Raw genomic sequence first — 22,039 nt, forward strand, 5'->3', positions numbered from 1 at the left:
GTCTAGAGTACATCATCTTGCACAGAGGTGGTGGGAACTGGGCTTGTTCAGCCTGGCAAAGAGAGGCTGGGGTGATCTAACAGCCACCTGCAACTACTTGAAGGATGGCTCCAGAGCTGATGCAGCCAGACGTGGTAGTGTCAGCTGGTACCATGAGGGACAACAGCCACAAGCCACAGCTTGAGAAATTCAGATTTGACATTAGGAAGGACGTCTTTCCCAGATACTCAGGGAGGGGGCAAATTTCTTTTCTTGGAGATTTTCAAAGTTTGTCTAGAAAAAGCTACAGCTGAACTGAGGTGTTCAAGCAGGAGGGTAGATCAGGTCTCCTGAGGTCCCTTCCTAGCAAAAGTCACGTGATCCTACAAAATCAGGGCATTGGGATCTCTGTTTTCTTTTTCTTGTTAAAATATAGATAACGCTCAACCAGACTTACAGGCTTCAACAAGTAAGAAAACAAATAAACTCCCAAGCAAACAAGCAAGCAGGCAAACAAATAATACCCTAAGTAAATAAGCAAGCAAACAAACAAAACCCCCAAAGGACAAATGAGTCTTGTTTATTTATTTCCCCAGTTTGCAGTCAGCTTCATGATTTTTATGGATTTAATACTTTTTTTTTTTTTAGATGGTTTTGGCATTGGCCAATTTGTAGTCTGAGTGGAGTCACATGTGAACATTTGCTAACTCAGTCTTTCTATAAATTTGCAGCACCTGGTGAAGGAGGGAAAATGGCTCAGCTAGAGGTGTTGATGAGAGCAACTCTAACTGCATGTAAGACCTATGCTTGTTCCAGGATCTGTGTAAATCTACTGCAAGGAGCATAAGGACTAGGAAAATAGCTGTTCTGCTGTAAGCTTCCCTTGGAACATCCAAAAATAAAATCAGAGTGTCTCTGAAGAAGATTTAAGACAGTCATCTCTTCTGAGCCACCAGAGGCAATAAAAGTGACAGAAATGAAACAGTTAAAAAGTTGAAGAGTTTGTCACGTGCTCTTGTTTGAGACGATGTCCGCTTTCGCTTTGCTAGGACTCTCAAGCTAGTCTTTGTTGTGATGGTCCACGAAGCAATGAGCCTGCCTGGGACAAGACTGAAGAATGAGATATGTGGTTTGATGCATGGTTACCTTTGATCCTGCCTGGCAAGTAAGCGAAGGGGAGGAAAAAACAAAGAAAGAAAAAATAAATTCCTGTTGTGCTGACTCAACACCTTTCACATTGTAAGCTTTGAACCGTACACACAGCTTCTGCACCTTACCTATGCTCTGCGTTCCCAGCTAGAAAGCAACTTCGTGTCATTTTTCAGCCCGTCAGCCTGTAGCAAGTCATTCCATGAGCGCTATGAATGCAAAAGCAAGCTCTGAAGGTGAGGAAGAAGACTTGGGAATGAAGACTGAGACCCTGGGGGAAAGCAGATACTCGGGAGAGGTCAAGAGGGGACAAGCGATCCTTGTTGCCTACCTGATTGCGACCCTTGAGCTGACCTTCCTCTTCATGCAGATGGGAGTCATGCCTGTGAGTATGGGTTGTCCTGCTTCGTAGCATGCCTTGCCTTCAATGCCTGGCTATGTAGTTCACCAGCAAAGTCATAAGAGAGTTTCTAGCAGGAGAGAGGAAGATGTATTCCTACCTAGCAGGCAAGCTGTGACTGTGTTCAGGGTATGCCCAGGCAGTAAAAGCTGGTTTATTATTAGTACTACAGTAGCACCTAGAGCACTTTCCTGGCCTGATGGCCCTGAGTGAAGCTGATGTAGTCTGTGTTTTTCTTGCTTGCAGTGGGAGAGTGACCCAAAAGCAGGCAGCAGAAATCAGAGGTGTCAGATCAGAGGTGGGTTTTTCTGAGAGCTTAATAAACCAGCTGTGAGTGGGAATCATTGCTTCGCAAGTACTAGACTGTTCTGTCCGGTTTCTATGAAACATTTAGGTTGGGAAAGACCCTTAAGATCACTGAGTCCAATCATAAACCTGACTCTGCCAATTCCACCGCTAAACCATATGCCTAAGTGACACATCTACACAGCTTTTAAATACCTCCAGGGCTGGTGACTCAACCACGTGGGCAACCTGTTCCAGTGCTTGATAACCCTTTCAGTAGCAAAATTTTTCCTAATACCCAAACTTAAACCTCCCCTCGTGCAACTTGAGGCTGCTTCCTCTTATCCATCTCATTTTACTTGGGAAAAGAAACCAACCCCCACTTCACTACAATCTCCTTTCAGGTAGCTGTAGAGACCAACAAGGTCTCCCCTCAGCCTCCTTTTCTCCAGCCTAAACCCCTGTTCCCCCAGCCACTCCTCGTACGACTCGTTCTCTAGACCCTTCACCAGCTTCATTGCTCTTCTTTGGACACACTCCAGCATCTCAATGTCTTGTCATGAGGGGCCCAAAACTGAATGCAGTATTTGAGGTGCAGCCTCACCAGTGCTGAGTACAAGGGGACAATCGCTTTCCTAGTCCTGCTGGCCATGCTATTTCTGATACAAGCCAGGGTGCTGTTGGCCTTCTTGGCCACCTGGGCACACGGACGGCTTATATTCAGCTAGCTGTTGACTAACAGCTTTTCCACCAGGAAAAAAAATTCCTGCTCTTATGAGCTCCTGGATCTATTATATGCCTGTCCACCCTTGTCTCTGGTGAGCCCATGCCTTCTGGGAGATCTCTCCACTGCTTTTGTGCCTCCAGAAGCAAACTGCTCCCCGCTTCTGCGACTAAACCAGCCCGTGGCATGCTGAGCCTGTAGGTTGAGAGTTTATTTATGGGAGATCAGTGTAGTTGATCATTGATCAATTACATGGTGCTTGGGGACCTGGGTGCAGAGCATGTATGAGGGAAGCAGGCAAGATTGGGGCACCTCCATGCCTTCTGAGAGCTAAACTTAGCTGAGAGTTTTAAACAACTCTTTGCAGATGGCACAAAACAAAACCAGGAATCAGAAATAGCTGTCCCTTGGGCATAGAACTTATAAATAAAAAAACCCCAAACACAACAAAGGATTGTGGCTCTTGAAGGTGTGAATCTGTGGGTTTTTGCAAGCTCAGGTTGTGGGTGTACTGTCCAGTTTATAAGTAAATGTAATATTTTGCCAATGTTATGCTTACATTGATTCCAGCTTGCTCAGTTAGACAACAGCTACCTTACCGCAGTCATCTCCTGGGTGGTGCTTGGGCTGCCCTGGGTGCAGGGTCTGGAGGCAGGAAGGCTACTTAAAATTTAGCTCGTCCACCCTTAGCAGTAGCTGAATATGTTCGGCTGGTTTCGACTGCAAAGGTAAAGGGTGATTCAGATTTGTTACCTGGTGCAAAATTGATGGCTTTGATCATATGCCCCTGATCTTCGTTAGCAGATGGTGTGGGATGGAGACTTTTGCTCTTTATTAAGCAGCCTGTGTCTGTGATTTCATCTGTAGATATGGGGAACTGAAGGAAGTACTGGTTTGGAACTGTAGTCCTCTCCACACAGACATTAAGCTCTTTATTCAGGAATATAGCGTATTTTGTTTCCCCTGACCTGTTGGGTTCTTTTTCCTTTTTTTAGTACTTGGCAAAGAGCCTAGGTTTGGATTCAGTGGGGTTTGGCTACCTCCAGACAACCTTTGGTGTCCTCCAGCTTGTGGGAGGTCCCATTTTCGGAAGGTAAGTGAGAACAATTCTCATGATCTTTTTCATAGCTGAAAAAGGCCAGACATTTTTATACTTTAATAAAAAATAATTTAGTTCTGGTTCATGGTCCTGTTGAAATGTTTGAAGATTTCATAAATGGGCAAGGGGAAAATGAATACTACAATTACAAGTACCGCAACATAGCAGCAGCCTTTATACTAACTTAGCTATGTTTTAATGACACACATTTAAACGTAACAATATACTGGGAACAGACTTAAACCATCAGAGTCCTCAGAGCTGAAGTCCTAACAGCTTAATCCTACAAACATTTTATAGCCATGTGTAACTTTAGAAATGTTTTGTGACTGGGAAACCTAAAAAAGGATATTTATTGATGTTAAGTAGAGATGTCAATGAAAATAGTTGAGGGTTGTATTATTTCTACAGCTGAATCTCACTGTATCTACATGCCTGTTTAGTACAAAGCTAGACTTTCATGAATCTTTAAGAACTGATGCATCTATAAGCTCATCTATCAAAACAAGGAAAGAGTATAAAAGACTCAGGTTTTCTGCCTCTCTACCCTACGGGACACACGTTCCTGTTCCTTATGAAATGTAAATGGCCCCATAAAGTTCAAGTAGTGGGGGAATGCATTCCCAAAAAGCAGAAAATAATTGAAAGAGTAGCATAATCTAGTGATAGGAAACTAAAATGAGTCTGAGAAAATCTAGCTTTTCTTCTCAGTCCTACTGATCAACAAAGTAATAAATGAATACAGAGCTGGTGTGTGCCTCAGTTTTCCTGCACGGGATTCACCATTCTCGTTGATGTAGATTGTGAGCTCTACAAGATCTTCTGGTACATGGTGTGTAGCACATCAAGAATCTGATATCTAAAAGCTCTTGGACACTACCATAATACACATTTTAAAATTAATAACAATAAATTCTCCAATGCAGCTTGGAAGAAAAGGCATTCCTAAGAACAGGGGTGCTGCAAAGGGCCCAATTTGAATGCTTTTTTATATTAATATACAAAACTAGAGTAATACTTCTGTCCAGGATCTGGTGCCATCTGAAATCTGGTTTTCCTCTGTGCATGTCATTCACTAATATCCAGAAGAGATGCTGAAGGGAAGGAAAATGGCAAACCAGAATCTATCTGGGTCTGTACCCACTGGTGTAGATGGGACTGAAGGTCTATATTGCCAGATTGAAGCCAAAATTTGCAATGTAGGTTTGAGATAAAAAAGGTTTCTTAGATGTGGGGCTGCTTTGAAAAGAGAAAGTGAAGGGGGGGGGGGGATAAGAGAGAGAAAAATGTGTAGCTTAGGTCAGTTTTCCTTGTTCTTCTTGCTTGATGCTCCTAAACAGCCATGAGGAGATGAATTTAATCTTAGCAAAAAAATCAAAAAAAGCCCTGGACTATGTAGTGAATCATGATCTTTAGGTTACAAACACCTGATTTCCTGGTTTTCACGTAAACAGTGAAGTTTTGACCTGTATGTCTTCCTCAACACAAAGCCCTTTAATTACTTATGCGTAGCTTTGTTTGTAGGCCAGTCTTGGCATTTTTAGGGGGGTTATTTCTTTTGGTATAAGCACAACTAATTGCTATGCAAAGTAACGTTCATCTGCTAACTGTAACATGCAACTTCAATAAAATGAAGGAAGGAGGAATTGGAGTGAAAAACACTAAGGCCTGTTTTATGGTCATCTTAGTCCCTGTTGCTCAGGACCCTTTCTGCGGTACTCTCCTACTTTGTCCAGCTTAGCTTTTTTAAGTACCTTGGAGTTGAATAAAACCTGAACCAAAACCTAATCTGTCTAGTTTGGGTTTTTTTCCTCAAATAGAAGCAAATTTGAGTCACTATTGTGAAGTCTTTATTGAACCTAAATAGAAAACTCTATTTCCTTTAAGTGATACTGAATGAGAAATGTTGCTTTGAACATCCTCTGGAAAGAAGTTGGTATAACTTCAATTGCCATTGAACCTGAACTAAAAAATGAGCTAGCCTGATTCCCTGGTCTGAACCAACTCTGGGTCACAAAGTAAAATTTGAGGGTGCTATGTGCTCTGAAGTGATAATATTGAATGAGTTACTGAGCTAAGCCGCTGTAACTGCCTCTGCCTGCGGCTGGTCTTTAGCAGCTCTGAGAGAAACCACATTTATTCATTGAAATGCCAGGGGAGGAAACTTAAGCAAGCACGTATCATCCTGTGTTTATGAGGGGTCTGGAAATGGGCTGGGCAGTGGCAGTTGCTAGGCTGTTCCTCTGTTACACCAAAGTGTCTGTGCCTGTGTTCCCAGGTGGGCAGCTGGTGCTTCAGCACTGGTCCTTGCACTCCCCCTCCAGGCAAAGCTTCCAGTTTTGGGGGGGGCAGGGGAGGGCTTGTTTTGGTGGTTTTTTGTTTTTTCTTTTTGCAAGGCAAAGTTTTTGTATTGCTGATAGTCAGCAATGAAGAGTGGTTGTCTGGCACTCAGACCCAGTGAGCTGAGCTCTTCTGAATATCTACTCATCTTTTCAGAACTGAGCGCTTCTGATAATCTGATCAGTGCTTCCCATGGCAGATAAATGAGAGTGAGATGGCCGTGCAATTCCATCCATCTTGGATGCATCATGCTTGTAATGACCTGCACAGTTCCACTTCTGACAACCTTGTACCGTTTCTGTACCAGGTTTGCAGATCAATTTGGCACCCGAGCAGCCCTAATTCTCTCCTGTGTGTCTGGAAGTGCCTTTTTCCTGCTCATGTCCATCTCCACCAGCATTCCCCTCCTCTTTCTCTCCAGGCTGCCAGGAGTGTTCATGCATGGGCTACCAGGTAAGATCAGTCAGAGCTGAGTGGCCTTCCAAATTGCTTTTATTGCCCAATTCTTCTTTTTTTCTCACGTTGCTGGAAGTCAACAGACTCAACAGCATGAAGGAAGGCAGGAGGAACATTTGATGGTCATTGGGGATGAAATGGTGAGAATGTGAAGCTGTGGGTGTATTATTTACAGAAAGGAGCAGGAAAACAGGGCTAGTAGCCCGTAGTCCCAGATCCATGCTCCTGTATGATCCTGAGCAAATTGCGTGGACTTCACCATCCAGACGCGGGTGATGAATATTTGTGGGCAGCAGCGCTATCCCAAACCTCTCAGCTGCCTTCTTGCAACCAGGATGTTTTGTAGGAGAGCTTTTCCCTTTCTCCCGGTAAAATGAGCATAATAGGATTACCAAAATACTTTCTTTTACCCACCAAGCTGTTCTACTTTAGTTGGCCTTTCCTAGATGTTTCTAGTGAAAACTGTAAACAACCTTTAGCTACTAGAAGTTCATGTAACTTGTGCAAGAGGACTCAAGTTGATAGGGTATTAAGCCTCTTCTTGCCACTTGTGAAGTGGTTTGTTTGAGTGGTTTTGTTTCCTGCAACTGATGGACTGAATCAATTCCACTCAGCAGTGTGCACAAGCATTTGCCCTGGCGTTGCAAGGACCATTTTGTGGCAGGCACTGTTCCTGTGGCCTAAAAATTTGTATGGCTGCTGCTCAGAGCCTGTGGCAAGCTTCTTTCAGGGGATTTTTTTCCCTGCAGGTGCTCAGAAGGTTATTACAGACCTGACTGCTCCGTCCCAACGTGCTGATGCTTTGGGGAAGCTGGGTCTTTGCTTTGGAATAGGTATCATCATCGGCTCTGCACTGGGAGGTGTCCTCTCCACCAAATTCGGGTGAGTGGCCCACTTGTTTGGTGTTGGCCTTGTGGGAACCATTGAGGGAGCTGCTAAGGGGTATTTTGCTTTCCCCCCAGCTTTTGATGATATCTTACTGCTGGTGGCAGTAGAGGATCATACCAGAACTCAAAATTTTGCTTTCTGTACTGCTATAAAGAACTACTCACACTGTGTTTAAGGAGACCTTATTAAAAATTTCATCTTCTCTCTACTTAAAGTAATTTTAAGAACAAGTTGAAGTAAGAAATGGAGTCGGTCTCGTGGTTGTCTTCTCTTTGGAGCTGAGTGTGCTGAAAAGCAGTGCGCACTTCATAGTCTGCTTTTAGGAAACGGTGTTGTACAACTGAGAAATGGAAATCTGGAGCAGTGTGAAACTCGTGGGAAAACTGGTGTGCTTGAGGGATGCTCAATACAGAGCAAGACCTTAGGAAAGGGGAAAGCAAGGTTGGGACAGCGGGGGAAAAGAGTGAGAAGGTCTAGCCCTGTCACAGCAAGATGAAGCACATGTGTGCTGCTTCCCTTTGCTTTCCGCAGCCTGGCACATCGTAGCAGGCTGCCACCTTCTCTTATGTGCTGGAATAGGGAAGAAATGCCTGATTTTACTGAATTTACCTGTCTCTGCTAATTACTAGTGAAGGAAGCTCCAAAGGTGTGTTGTGTCAAAGAGCTTTGCAGGCAGGGAAGTAACATGGCTGTAATCTTCCTGGAAGATTCCTGGTGGGGGAGAAAAAAAAAAAAAAGAAAAAAAAAAAACCAAAAAAAAACCAACCTTGTGAACTTTTGAGCGTTTATTTTGCTCTACTTCTTTTTATTATGGACACTTGCTCCTGCAGATTCAGGTTAGGATGGAAATAACTTTTTTCCCAAGCTTTGTGAGCGTTACAGCTCTTCTACAACCTAGGATAGAGGCTAAAGATCATTAGGGGAAGCTGTGGTTTTCAGGAATTGGGTTTGTCCTGGAAGGGATCCGTGTCACTGGCAGGTGTCAGTGTCAGCTAGGTGTCCCTGTCAACCTGCACTGCCTGGCACTGCCTCTCACCCTCACAGCGACCTCAGGCTGCCTTATCAGCATGGGGCCCACCTCCCCTTATCCATACAGCGATGCTATCTCATTAAAAAAATCAATTTTCATGAACTTCAGGCAGCTAAAGTCAAATGTCATTGATTTTTTTCGTGACCCTTGTCCTAGCACCATAAGCACTGTGCTTATGCACATGGCACACACGGTATGTGGTGATACGTCACCTGGGCATTTTGCGTAGGGCACACTCAGTTACGATGTGAGGTGTCATGCATTGCTCTCTGAACCGTGTTGTATGTCTGTGTGCATTTAGGTGCTGTAGTGATGCTACTTTGCGTTTCAAATCTTTGCAAAGGTTGAGTTTAACCTTGAGTTGACTTTAACCTTGCTACCTCAGGGAGTAGCCTCTGAAAACTGTTTGCTGCTGTACCCTGGCAGAGTTGGGCCAAATTAATTGCTGCAGACACTCTTGGGAGTTTTCTTCCTCTCACTCGAAACCTGAAAAGGTTTTCCTTAATTCTTTTGTGGTTGGTGCCTGTTCTGTGCTGGCCAATTGACACAAGGCAGGCCAGGAGGATTAATTTCGTAGTTGTTATACGGTTGCATAAAATGAAAATTGGGTATGTATATAATATTAACTAATTCAGGATTTTAAAGTATTTATAGATGTTGGTGGTTGAGTGGGGTTTATATAAGTATTATTTTTAATCAAATACAAATTGAACAAATAATCAAATACAGCGATTGTATTTGATGTGTGTTAACTGTCTGGAACTAAAGGTTACTGCAGTTCTCAGATTAATCTTTGGTTATCTGTCCATATTTACACATCAACATTCAAGTAGCATTGTTATCTAGCAAAAATTTATGGGGTTTTGCTTGCCAGTGTGTGCATCAGTTACTGGTTTATAGAAAAACCAGCAATGGGAAAAAATCTCCTGTTTCATTTAATTAGTTAGAGACACTTGAACATGGTCTGGCTGTCCGGGCTTGGTGCTGTCAGACAACAGGGAGCTTCCAGACTCCCCAGGCTGCTGCTTATTTTGAAAGCTTCTGGTCCTTACGTCTTTGTGCCTGCAACATAACACTGAGAAAAGTGCATGTTGCTCGTAATTATGGGAAAGCGAGGGACCTGCAGCTGAAAAACCACGTAGCTTTTGCTTTTCCCGTCACAGGGGGTTGTTTCCCTTCCATCCGGTGGAGGGCAGCTTCGACTCGCAGTTCATATCTGGCTGCCGGAGCATCCCATCGCAGTGGTGTCAGGGCTGCTTTTCTGTCCCGTAGCAGGACTGGGGAAGGCAGTCTGGCTGCCGGCAGCAGTTGGTTTTCTCCATGAGGATCTGTGCATCCCCCTGGAAGGATGGTAGGAATTCCCATTAACAAGGGATAAACTCCAGCGTGCTGGCAGGACCCTTCTGACCTCCCTGATGTGCAGAGAGTTGATTTGATTTTATAAATCAAAGGCTGAAGGACAGCACAGGGAGGCCACCCTGGCCACTTGGTAGCCACCTTTGCCGCAGCCAAATCCCACCTTTGCTCTGACACCATGCTTAGCTCCTCTGGCAGATTTCTGTGCAAAGATTGAAGGAGCAATCTACTGATTTTTAGCGTTTAGGCTGATATTGGTGGTAAGTGGAAATTCAGCCCTGCGAGCAGGTGACGATAGCTCTGTGCCATGAAACTGCCCGCAGAGCATCCCCAGCACCTCTGGCTGCATCTGCGGCACTGACCTGGAGAGAAAGGAGTGGGTGTTGCATTATGGACATACCCAAGGCTGCTTGGTTCTGTTGCCGTGTCCCACAGATTGGCTGTTAATCATCCCTCCCGGTTTCCTACATTTGTACAGCAAGGCTCCAGCTGTACTTGAAGCTGCGTAATCACTTCAATTTTTTTCACAGAAGAATGACACAATCTTCTTCCTTTGAAAATAAGCATTTCTGCCTTGTCATGGAAGAGTGAAGTCGGAGATTTCTGTCCACTCTGCATTCTTTGCTCTCCCTTACCACAAAGCTGGCCCGTGTTCCCAGTCTGTTGTTGACAGCGTTATTCATATGTTAGCAGTGGTTTGTATACAAGAGAGGGGGTAGAAATAAGTCTCAGTTCCTCAGCTGATGTCATTTTGGTCATATTCCACTGTATTGTATTTACCATCAATGTACTAGACCTAAAGAGCTGCCCTGTTGTTTTCATTGTTGGAATAATATTTGTCAGCCCTTATTTATTAAGGGAGCCCAGGGAAGTTGAATGGCTTATTCTGATTTGCATAGGATTTTTTGGATGCCAGATCATGATCTCCACTTCTAAGTTGTAGCCACCAGCTCCAGCCCTTTCTCTGCCTCTCTCTGAAGTATTATACTTTCCCCCCATGTTTTCCAAAACTTTGAATGAAGCTGTAGCAAAGGAATTGTGACTTTCAGTCAAACCTAGACACATTTCTTCTGTGGAATGTAGCTTTGTCTTTTGCAATTAAAGGAGCTGCTTGCCAGCTGGCTTTGCCCTAATGAATTTAATTGCTGGAGACCTTGCCCTGTCCACTTACCTCTGTACAAACAGTGTGTACAGCTGTGAAGAACATGCTTTCTATGGGCAGGGTGATGGTCAGGCAAATCTTTACCACCTGAGGATGAGGTATAAGCCAATTTATTAACACAAGCTGTTGTCATCTTAACCACTTGGAAAGCGTTTTCATGTTTGTATGCCTTTTTTTTTTTTTCAATTGGTGTTTTGTGGTCATTGATCAGCTGGATCGGGATTGTGGATATAAAATACCTAGCTTGAAAACAACTCTTGTACTTCAGCCAAGGTCTCCAGATTCTTGGAGACTCTGCAAACTCTATGACAGCTCATCCACAAAAGATCATGAAGAAAAGGAGCTGTGTTTGCTCTCTGCAAATGTTTCCCCCTTCCCTGAACACTTATTGCAAAGCTGTTAGGGGACCACAGGCTGCAGGTGAGTGTGCACCCCTGGAGAGAAGTGATTTGGTACTTGTATTAGACTTTTGTGTCAGCGCTGTGGGTGAAGGGTGAAAGAAGAAGGTTGGATTAGTCTTCAAAAGTAGAAAGATGAGCCTAGGTAGCTAATTACAAAGATTTCATCCTTTCTTCTGGGACTATGATTAATTGCATTTGGCTTCTTTCTAACAAGGACATACAGAAGCTTTGCTGCATGACCTAAGATTTGTTTGCTTTCTATGGTCAAGGAGAGGTTTCTTCATTTTAGTGACTCAGCTGTAGGCTTAACTCTCTTGGAGCAATTATTCTTTTGAACTTGGGATTTTCCTAGCCAAACCCATTTGGTTTCTTATTTAATATTATTACAGCAGGCTTTGGGGATAGTTTTTTTTCCCTGGCTGTGCTATTATCCTTCTTCCTCAGGGGGAAAAGAAGGAGCTTGTTTGCCCGGAGTAGGGAATTGCATTTCTTTTCAGTAAACCATTTGAACAATGTCCTCTGGCAGGGAATTTCTCATTGCTTTGCAGCAGAGTGGAAAAACTGTGGGTGTTGAAAGGGCTGAAGGTTGGGAGCTGGGAAGGCGGGTGGGAACGTGGCAAAGGGTGAGAGGCTTGCGCTCCGTTTCAGGACAAAGCAGGGCATTCTGCTGCTGGGAACTGCTCCTGCTCCCTTCCAGTAGAAACTGTGGTACTTCTCTGCCTGGGATGATGTCGATCGGTCAAGCAGCATGGATTGGTGATGCTGGTACAGGCGTTGCTTTGTCCTTTGTATCAAGGGACTTTGAGGAGAGGGAGGTGGTGTCTGCTTGCCAGAAAGTGATCCATGAGCTGGAATGTGATCTGCCAGTGTCGGTTGAGCTCTGTGGTGCCTTGGGAGAGATGGGGGGGTGGGGTGGTGGTGGAAGGGGGGGAATAGTGAGTGGGCTGTTTGTCAAGGAGCTGATGGTTTGGGGAAGGCACAGAGGACCTCAGTTGTGGCGTTCTGTGAAAAATAAATCAAAACAAAACAGGATCCAGAGATTCTTTTTCTCATTTACTCTGCATGACACCAGTCTTAGTTTTGGAAGCCCTGGTCCCAAATATTGTCTGTAAGGTCTATGTTAACTGGGTCTGGATAGAGGAATCGTGCACATCATCCCTCCACAACGTGTTGGTTCAGAGTTCAGGTCTAGGGCACTTTTTTCCTCTCCTCTATTCCCAGTACCAGAGCTTTCTAGTTCTGATGACTTGTTTAACCTATTCTTGACCCTGAGAAATGCCTCAGTGCACTTTGGGTGGAGTTCAGCTAATCTTAGACATCTACAGCAGAGCCAGCTACAACTAAATTTGCTGTTCAGACTCTGTGTGGTTGATGGAGAGGCACAAGCACTTCTACAGCACCATTTACCTCCTCGTGAAGCGGGCCTGAAACAGCTCAGGGAGCAGTCTGCTTCACAAGCTTTCTGCTTGCTTAACAACTGAGCCCCAGACCACTGGCTCTGGCCATCAACACATTGTGCCTGTGGTCACAGTCCAGCAGTTTGATGCTGAGTTGCAAACATGCCAGAAGTCACCAGGATGCAGGTCCTGAGCAGTTTCCTCTGTCTGTGCTGCCTTCATGTGACAGACAGGTCTGCACTAAGCTCATCCCCAGCCTTTCCTTCCTGCAAACCTCTACCCCACCTACCACTTCTAGGCCACCAATTTTAGATTTGGGTCCACAGCTTTCTCCTGTTTACCTATTGGAAGATCACACTGACACTGCATAGGTGCCCTCATTCCCCCTTTGCAGGCCTTCAGTAAACCTGGCTTTTCCATCCTCTCCCTACAGTCCCTGGTCTGAACTTCCATGGAGGGAGCCATGATGACGAGTCTGAGAGCTCCCCTTTGGTCCTTCACCCATAGGTGGGGCCCTTTCCCAAGGGAGGAAGAGAGGGGCTCAGGGCAGGAGACAGCAGCTCATGCGAGGGAGAGCCAGTGCCTTGTGGCTGCCCTGAAGGGTATGGCTGAGGAAGGCTGGGCTTGGGTTGAGCTAACGGGGTGCTGGTTGGCAGCTTCTTCTTCAGCCTTGTCAGCAGTTCCCCATCTTCCTTCAAAACTCTCATTCCTACTTGGCTTTCTGTGGGGTTTTAATGGGAGGGCTGTGAGCATAGCTGTGCTGGCTCACAGGGGATGTCTAAATGCCACTAATCCCAACAGCACCCTCCTTCCTCCCAGGGATCTCTCCCCTTCTGGGTTAGCTGCTTCATCTTCTCAGGGAAACTATGATGAAAAGGCAATAAAAAAAAAAAAAAAAAAAATGGAGAAAGGGTGAAGAACTTCCTTGTGTGACTGGTTTGTGCTGCTTAAACAGAGAGGTGAGGTTTGGGGGCTGCTGGGAATTGACTTGCACCAGAGCCATGAGAAAAGGGAATCCTGGCATGGTTTGCCTGGTGTCCCTCTGTGGGTTGACAGTGGTTACCCCAGCAGGTGGACCAGACAGTTAGGAACTAAAGGGGCACGAAAAAAAAAAATCTATGGGGGAGCTAAGGAAATTACCCTGCCGCCTTCTCCAGCTTTCATCGTGCCTGTTCACGGGGGGAGGCTGCCCTGCCTCGCTGCCCCATGCCTGGAGTCAGAAAGTGAGGGGGCGGCGGGTGAGCGAAACCCTGTTTTGCGCGTGTGGTGGCTAGATAGCAATCAAAAGTGAGTGTGTTTGTGAAGTTACCTCTGCTAAACAACTATGAGTGTTTGAACACCACTCCCCTCGGCCGATGCTTTGAAAGCACCGGGTTTCTGTGCGGTGCCCTGCCTGGGTGGCTCTTAGCTGTGTTCCTGCAAGGTTGTGTTGAGGTGGCGGCTGATTGTTTCTTGTCAAGCCTGGCTTAACAGCCCCAAATAATTGTGAAAAAATAAAGAAAAAAAAACAACCCCCAAAACCTGGAATTTTATGGAAAAGCACAAGGTATTTTGGGTCTGGCCTCTCTAGCAGAGGTAGCGTTGGAGGGCAGAATGTGACTCGCCGTGCAGGTTGCACAGTAAGGCAGTGTCTGCTCATGACTCACTGGAGCTTCATCTGCTCTTCCCACTCCTGGAATATTTCACGACTGGGCAGCAAATCCAGCAGCATCACTGGGGACCAAAATCCAGGGAAATAACTGTTTTCTTTGTTAACAGAAAATAGAAAGCACAGAATAGGCTGTGGTTAAGTTCCTGAACTGGGATTTGGGACTTGGCTCTGCCACGGTTTTCCTGTGATGTGAGTAAGTCGTCCCATCCCTCTGCGCCCTTATGTATAATATGGGGCAATGAGATGGTTTTTCCTTCCCTCTCCCAATACATTTACAATATTGCTATTTAGATTATACAGACTTTGGGATGCAGACTCTCTCTGTCACGAGGTGTGCGCATGCAAATACCCACTACCTTGAGGGAATGCATCCAGTTTTTCCTGGATGTATCCTCTTCTTCATCCCCTGGTGTCCTGGGCAAGCAAAATCTTTGTGAGCCCAGCTAGCATCCCATTTTTGGGGCTTTTTTTTTTTTTTTTTAAATTGTTTATCCAAAGCAAGTGCCAGCTTTTTGCTGTTTCAGAAAAGCAGCAGAAAGAAACGAGCTCAGCCAGCTATAGAGCTCAGTGGTGGAGGAGTCCCAGAGGTTGGGGGCTGAAGTGCAGGGCTGCAGAGTTGAGCCCAGCAAGAGCTAGCAGAGGGACCGGGAGGGCAACTTGAGGTGGCACAACCTCCCTACGTTCAAGCCTGTGCATGTTTGTATGGCCAGCTGTCTCCTTTACATCTCCTAATCCTTTAGATCCAAAGGGTCATGCTTATGTTTCATTCTGATCTGCTTCAGTGAACGAACCCAGCCTTGTGGTGAGGTTGGGGCAGGAAGGATGTGGTGCTTGTGTGGGAAGGACTATCAGAGAAGGGAGAGAGGGAAGATCGGGATGAATGGAAATATGTGGATTTGGCATGTGAAGGGTGAACTGGGAGGAGTTACGACTTGGGGAGCTAAGGAGTGAAGCTTTGCAGGAGAAAGGCTTAGTGCTTTTAGATGTATCTGGTCATCTGGGGCAGTAAGACTGGGGCATCAAGGGGCTTGGCCTGGAAGGAAGTAGTATTTCCAAAATGGACCTTAATTTGCTACAGGGGAAGAAAGGGACAGCACATCCACTGCTGTGGCTCTCCTGTTTTCCTCCTGCCTGAAATATGGCTGTTGTAAGGGATGCATGGAAAAGCAGCCCTTTTGGAGGAGTTCGGGGTTGGGTATTAAACTCTTCCTGGTGCTTCTCTTGGCCATTGCTGCTGGATCGATGGGACAAGAAGTAGGCTGCCGGGTGGATGGGAAGATGGGGAGTTGTCACTGGGTGCTGGTTCACCATGGCCCTGGGTGAAGGCCAGGCTGCTCGGATGGGGTGCTCAAAGGGAAATAAAAGGGTGTGACCTTTCTGCGAACTATACCAGCTCCTGTGGCCCCACCCAGGGCTTTTCTTTCACTGCAGTCTCTTTATGAAACCCTGCTCTCAGCCGCTCTACCAGCTTGGTAGAGAGCCAAAGGTATGTGAAGCATCCCGGCCGTGAACGCAGCCAGAGGGCAAAGGAGTTTCTGAATGGCCATCTCCAGGCTAACCCCAGCGCTTGTCGGGGCTTGTCTGTCTAACCTGACAAATCATGGGTTATCACAACCCAGGGAGAAGGTATTTCCAGCACCAGATATGTTCTCTGCAGCGTTCAGATTGCAAGCTCCCAACCGCTTGGGCTGAGCCCTGTGCCAAGTGGTACAGCAAATGCCCCCTAAGCACCGCTGGCAAGCGAAGATGCTGATCCAATGGGAGGGCAATGCTAATGGTGTGACCTGAGCGACCAGACACCCTGGTGAGGGTCTATCAGCGCACTGGACACAGCACTGTGTGTTGAGCCAGCATTAGGTCTGTACCATAGCTCATGCAGAAGCAGTCCCAGTTTGCCCAGCTGGCATTGGCAGGAGGCAGGGCAACGTGCCCTGTAGGGTTGTGTCCCATTTTGGGGGATATGGAGCAGCAGCTTTGGAGGAGTAACATGTCTTGTTGTAATTAACTACTGCTTGGGAAGTTTGGGAGAGACACAGATCCTCTATGTTTATCAGGATAACTTGCTTTGCTTTACCAACGCGTAAGAAGTTCTGCTCTGTTCTCCAACTGTCCTCTAAAGCAGATGTGCAGCAATCAGGCTTTCCAGAAATGACTGGGATTTTCTTTCAGTCTCCCACTTGGGGATGTCTAATGGGGATTTTCAGAGGACAGGAATTTAGCCCTTTTGCAAATCTGGTACATTTAGGGTAGTTCAGGATCTGAAAACTCTGAATGTTTTGGAGCATCTGAGTTTTTCTTGTTTGCTTGTTATTACAGCAGTTGTTGCTTAGGTTTTAATTTATTTTTCTTGGTGGAGAGGGAATTATACATCTAATCCTTTGTGGTCTGTATGCAGTATTAACTTTCTCAGTCTTATTAAATGTTTCTTTATTCCGTGATATTCTAGGCTGAAACTTCTGGACTAATTGCTTCTTTACAAAACTTCACTGAATCCTTTTGAAATCAGCACCATCTTTATTTTTATGGGATTTGGTTCATTTCTCTTTTACTCCAGGGTATGTGATGTGAGACGTATTGAAGTCATTGGAAGTGTTATCTTTGAGTTTGGTTTTAAATCAAGCCCTGGGTAAAGAAATTTGTAGAGGAAGAAAGGAAACCTCCAGAAACATAAAATATTCCTGCAGGATATTTCTTTAAAAAAACCAAATAATTAGAAATCCCCTTGGAATCCCCTTGGCCATCTGGGGAGCATCTGAGCAATGCTTCCAGGAGGCCAGGGCCTTAAATGCTGTTCTCAGACTTTAAAAAGGGGGGATGAAAGACAGTAGTGGTTGTTAAAGCCGAGGATGCTCATGCATCAGATGTTTAAGCTTACCTCCTACAGAAGCTTCAAAAGACTCTTTCCTGATAAAAAGCTGTGTAACAGATTATCTGGTTTCTTCCCCTCCCCTTTCTGACTGTCCAGACACAGTTGGATATAAGACAGATGATGGATCGATCCTGCTGGCTGATGTTTTCCAGCGTAGTCCTGGATGTTTCCCAGTCTTCCAGGAATTATTTTTCATGGCAGAAGGAGACCTACTTCTGGATGGACCTATTGACGTTTAGAAAATAAATTTTGAAACTATTTGTTGATGAACTCCCTTAGGGTAACCGGAGGAGCCTGCGGTTGGTGACACCAGGCTCACGCCTCATGCTACACCCACGCGTGTTCTCATTGCATGCGATTACACGGTCTGGGATGTCTAATTGCCTGATTGTAATCTGTTCACCCTACCAAAAGTTGCATCATTTTGATTTTGCCTGGGTGCCGTGTGGCAAGCACTTTTCAGGCGGAGTCTCTTGGCCCTTGAAGGATACATAAAGTTTTTCCTGTGCTTTTGTATAAAGCCTGATTACTTTTTTTTTAATTATTTTATTTCTTGGGGATGAAGTTTCAGCTGTGGCAGGGAAGAATTTGCAATAGCTAGAAAAGTACATCCGTGGCGCAAAGCTGCTCTGAATAGCTGTGGAGCTAAATTGCTCAAAAGGTTTCCAAAACACAAACACTGCCCTAACTATTACAGCATCCAGTGCGAGCAAATCCCATTTGTCCTTCTCCAGCTGCACCAATTCATCCCATTCTGTGCTGGAGAGAGGCTGGGTGCCCACTGGGAAAGGGAAAGCAAGCAAGAGACACGTGCATTAGTCACCTACCTCAGCCTAACAGGACCCAAGGTCAGATGACGCAAAAATGACTGCCAAATGCCTACCAAGAATAATCCAGTTAGGAGATAAGGCCTTGCCTATCTGCAGGTCTGCCCTGAGAGGGGGATGCGACAGCGAGCTTGGCGCCAGGCAGCGGTGACATCCCGTGAGGGAGAAAGCGCGGGAATGCAAATGTCGTGCTGTAAGAGGGCAATGAAGCCATCTGATGGCACACCCGGGCACTCTTTTATTGTGGATGAGGATCTATTTCTGGACGTTGGAAATGAGCCATCCAAAAGTAAATGTTTAGTCAGCCGTGCAAGCTGTCTGAAATGCATGACGTGCCTGTGACAAGGCGGTTTTATGGGGATGGGGCTGACTTTTCTTTGCTGAATGAGATTCTGCTATAAAGAAAATCTACATTCAAAAGTAAGCAAGCTGTAAGCTGTGGGTGAAGTTTAGTTTTCTGTCCTGAGCTGTAAGGCAGAAAAGGGAGTCTGCCATTTCTGCAAGGACTTGTAAAGGGCATGGGGGGCTTTCCCCACCATGGAGGTTGTGCCCTTCAAAACAAACCCTGATTCTCTGGCTTTGGTGCAAAACCAAAGCTCACTGTCAATATTTGGCTTGCTGGCATGAGTGGAGCCACTTGGGTTTGTGTTGGGGCAGGCTTCTTGCTTTGGCCAGGAGCTGTAGCTGTAGCCTGCAAGGGCAGGGAGAAGACAGCGCAGTGAAAAGTAGAGCTTGGTGATTACAGTGCTCTGGAGATGCCATGACCACTGGAGCAAAAGGGAATGTGCTATCAGACACTAAACGGGCGTTTCCACCTTGAGTCAGTGATCCAGGAGCATGCTGCCAAGCAGCAACAGCTAGCTCTGGAGTGGGGCAGAGTGGGCCTCCAGGGGGGGCACTGAGTGGTGTGGGGCAAGAGGGACAGAGAGCACCAGCCACCGAGCACAATGGCTTGGCCATAAACCCGGTTGAGAGTATTCTACTCTCCAGGCTTCGGCTGTTGGAGACCTGCAGCTTAGATTGCGTGATGGTTGGGTCTGGGGCTGGGTTGTAGTCCATTCGGGAGAGGAGCGAGTTACAAACTGTAGATCTGGGTTCAGGTTACAGTTCTGCTCCCCAGGGCTATTCCAGGTGTTCAAATACAAACTTTTGGCCCAGGCCCATCTCTAATTAGGCATATTCTTTAAAAGTATTTTCCTTCCTCGGCTCCTGTGCTCTTGGCTTGTCTCCACTAGCCTTATTTGCTGTGCTAGAGCACAGTTTGCTGGGTATATTAATTGAACTGTTTACACACCTGGTTTCCTGCAAGAATAGACACCTAGCTCCTTCTTTTGAAAAGTCTAGCCCAGAGGCTGTAAACAGGAATTGTACTATGTCTGGAAAAGCTGAACTGCTGCTTATCTGCACTCCCTTGGGCTGTGGGAGCAGCAACAGCTGCAGACATGGGTCAGTTGAGCATGGAAACCCGCTTGCACACTCTTCCCACCAGTCCTGTCCTCCCACTCAGCTCAGGACCTCCAGCAGCTGAGGAGCCACCTTCTCCAGAGGGTTATTCCCTTTTACTGTGATGGTGACAGGAGGGGTTCAGCCTGGCATTTGGGTCAGCTCAGATGCTTATTTTGCCTTGTGATGAAAGCTGTGGGTGTCACCTTGGCGTTATGTCCTGTGCAGGACTGCTGATGGAACCTTTCCTCTCTTTTCATGGCTTTACTTTCCAAGGTTAGTTTCTGTCCAAGCTCCCCAAAAGCAGTGGTGGGTTCATCACTCCTTACACTCTTTTAACCATGGCTGAGGGGTATCTTTCATAACCTGTTGTGTGGCTCAAAGAATGATTGTGGAAAGAAAAGGTTGGCAAGGCTTGTGTGGTGCGGATCAGATGAAATGGTCCCTCGTGGTGTCTTTGGGCTTAAAACATATAAGCATAAATGAGTGAAATTGCACAACTTTGATTTCAAGCTGGAGGAGGAGAAGAAAGGCGATACAAAATAATTTGGCTGATTCTGTCAAGGATTTCTTCTTCTGAGCCAGGTAGTATTGGAAAACCCCACAGAGCTTCCTGAGGTGCTAAAACAGACCTTCAGACTCCGCTGGGGAGTTCCCCTTCACACCAGTGTGCACTCTATACTGCCTTAAAATATGCTGATTTTGCAGACATGCTATCAGTTTCTGAATCCCAGTATGCAGCCGTTGTTTTACTGGGTGACATTGAGTTCTACTTTACTGCTTCATTTCTTTGCTGAACATTACTTGAACTTCATCTGGAAGATATCAGCTAACCTCTGTGTAAAGCCATGAGTTGGGAGGGTTGGTGTACTGTGCTGTTGGTGGTCCACAGGCTATGGAGTGTGATGCTGATGTGCTGGTCCTTTGCATCTTTAACTTTCTGTACTTCTTAAGGTTCCCGAAGCACTGTTAGAGAAGGCCCCTGGAGGAGTTGCCCCAAGGCAGGCCCTTGGGCAGGGGCATGCAGATGCCTGGGCTGGGAATAGGGAACAGGAAATCAGATGCACCTTAAGGCAAAATTTGCTATCCAAATTCCAGTCCAGCTAGGAACAGAAAGGGCTGCTGTTCCCAGAGCACTGGGCTGGACTGGAATTACTCCAACAAGCCCCCAAAGGGGACACAAAGACATCCAGTGGGGAATGAAAGAAAGTGTGATATTAGCTTTCTGGTGCTCGTGCTGTGGGGGAACTCCAGCAACTCTGTCCAGGACCAGCACAGCTCCTGATTGCCCATCAAGCAGTGACTGCATTGTTGAACTTTACATTGGCGTTGATTCCTGCTTGGCTGCTGAGTGTTGGTTATATGCCATAAGTGTTATGAGCTGTAAGGGCTGGGAAATCTCGGCTCTGGAAGGAGGCCCGGAAGGACGACGGTGGCAGGTGCTTTCGTCCAGGCTTGCGTCAAAACCCTTTGTGGCGGAAGAGGAGAGGGCTTACGCCATCAGCCTGCTTGCCTTTTCCTCCTGCATAATGGTGCCCCTCTGCCAAAAAAAGAATTTGGGGCTTTTGCTCATAACCAGTGGGTAGCTGGATCCAGTGTGAAGCGGCATGACCGTTCGTGCTGCGCTCTGCTTCTGCTAATGGTATCAAATCAAGCAGGAAATTATTTTTGGAGCAGTGGAGCATGTTGAAACCCAGCAGAAGGCAGCTGTTTGCGTAACCGGAGTTGTGGGAGAGCTGCCTCCCTTGTTGCCAAGTGCTTGACTTCCTATGCTGGTGAGAAACGGTTTCCCTGCTCCCGGCAGTTTGAGAAAATCCCCTTAGGCTTGGCAGGCTGGGCTTGGTCCAGCATCCATCATTCCTGTAGTGCCTCCTTCACAGCTCTAGAAGTCCCTGGATGCTTTTCTGGGGGGCTCTGAACTACCTGATTCTGACTCACTGCTCCAACCCTCTCCTTAAAAACAAATGACCTGCAAAATAAAGGGTTTTGTCCAGAGTTTCAAATGTATTTCATTTAACTCTCAGCAGAGGCCCACATCTGGCAAATGGCCTGTGCTGGAAGTGAAACATTAGTTCTGCCTCAATCTGAACATCCGCACCGTGTTTTCACACCCTGGCTGGGTTTTCAGCCCCGGTTCGGTGCCCCGGTGGTACCCACAGTGCTTGGGCTGCCTTCGCAAGGATGAGTCCTGGCACACAGCTCCTCTGGCTGTGCTTTAGCAGCTCCCAAGTCTCTAACAGAAGCTTGATTTTTTTTTTTTTTTTAATTTTTTTTTTTCAGGGGGGTTGTTTTGGCGTGCTGCTGCTTTTTCACTCTCTGGCAATACCATTTGAAACTTTTCTTTCTGCTCTGTCAGTGTACGCTGGTGCCTCCAGCCATATGCTGATGGAGCTCCTATGCAAACGGGTTTGTCTCCCTGGGCTCTGCTTGGTTCTTAGCCCTTTCTTCCAGGGCAGAAATAAATCCCTCCAGTAATACAGCAAAACCTCATGCCCCATAAAATAGCATCATTAATGTGGGTCATAGGATTGCGTTAGCCAGAAAGAATGAGATAAAGCCACGGCTGCAAAGACGGAAATTGGA

The 22,039-nt window shown here is 46.2% G+C and overlaps 1 protein-coding gene across 1 annotated transcript in view; it reads left to right on the forward strand.

The window, feature by feature from the left end:
• The first annotated feature begins 1,339 nt into the window (after positions 1–1,339).
• Positions 1,340–22,039, forward strand: part of SLC22A18 (solute carrier family 22, member 18) — a 62,370-nt gene continuing 41,670 nt past the window's right edge. Inside the window, exons 1-4 of the mRNA XM_009891996.1 lie at positions 1,340–1,513; positions 3,533–3,630; positions 6,284–6,429; positions 7,182–7,314. Coding sequence (XP_009890298.1) covers positions 1,340–1,513; positions 3,533–3,630; positions 6,284–6,429; positions 7,182–7,314 — 551 coding nt within the window. The remainder of the gene's footprint in view (positions 1,514–3,532; positions 3,631–6,283; positions 6,430–7,181; positions 7,315–22,039) is intronic.

This window comes from Charadrius vociferus, unplaced genomic scaffold, assembly GCF_000708025.1.
Source record: "Charadrius vociferus isolate BGI_N301 unplaced genomic scaffold, ASM70802v2 scaffold179, whole genome shotgun sequence".
Taxonomy (NCBI): Eukaryota; Metazoa; Chordata; class Aves; order Charadriiformes; family Charadriidae; genus Charadrius; species Charadrius vociferus.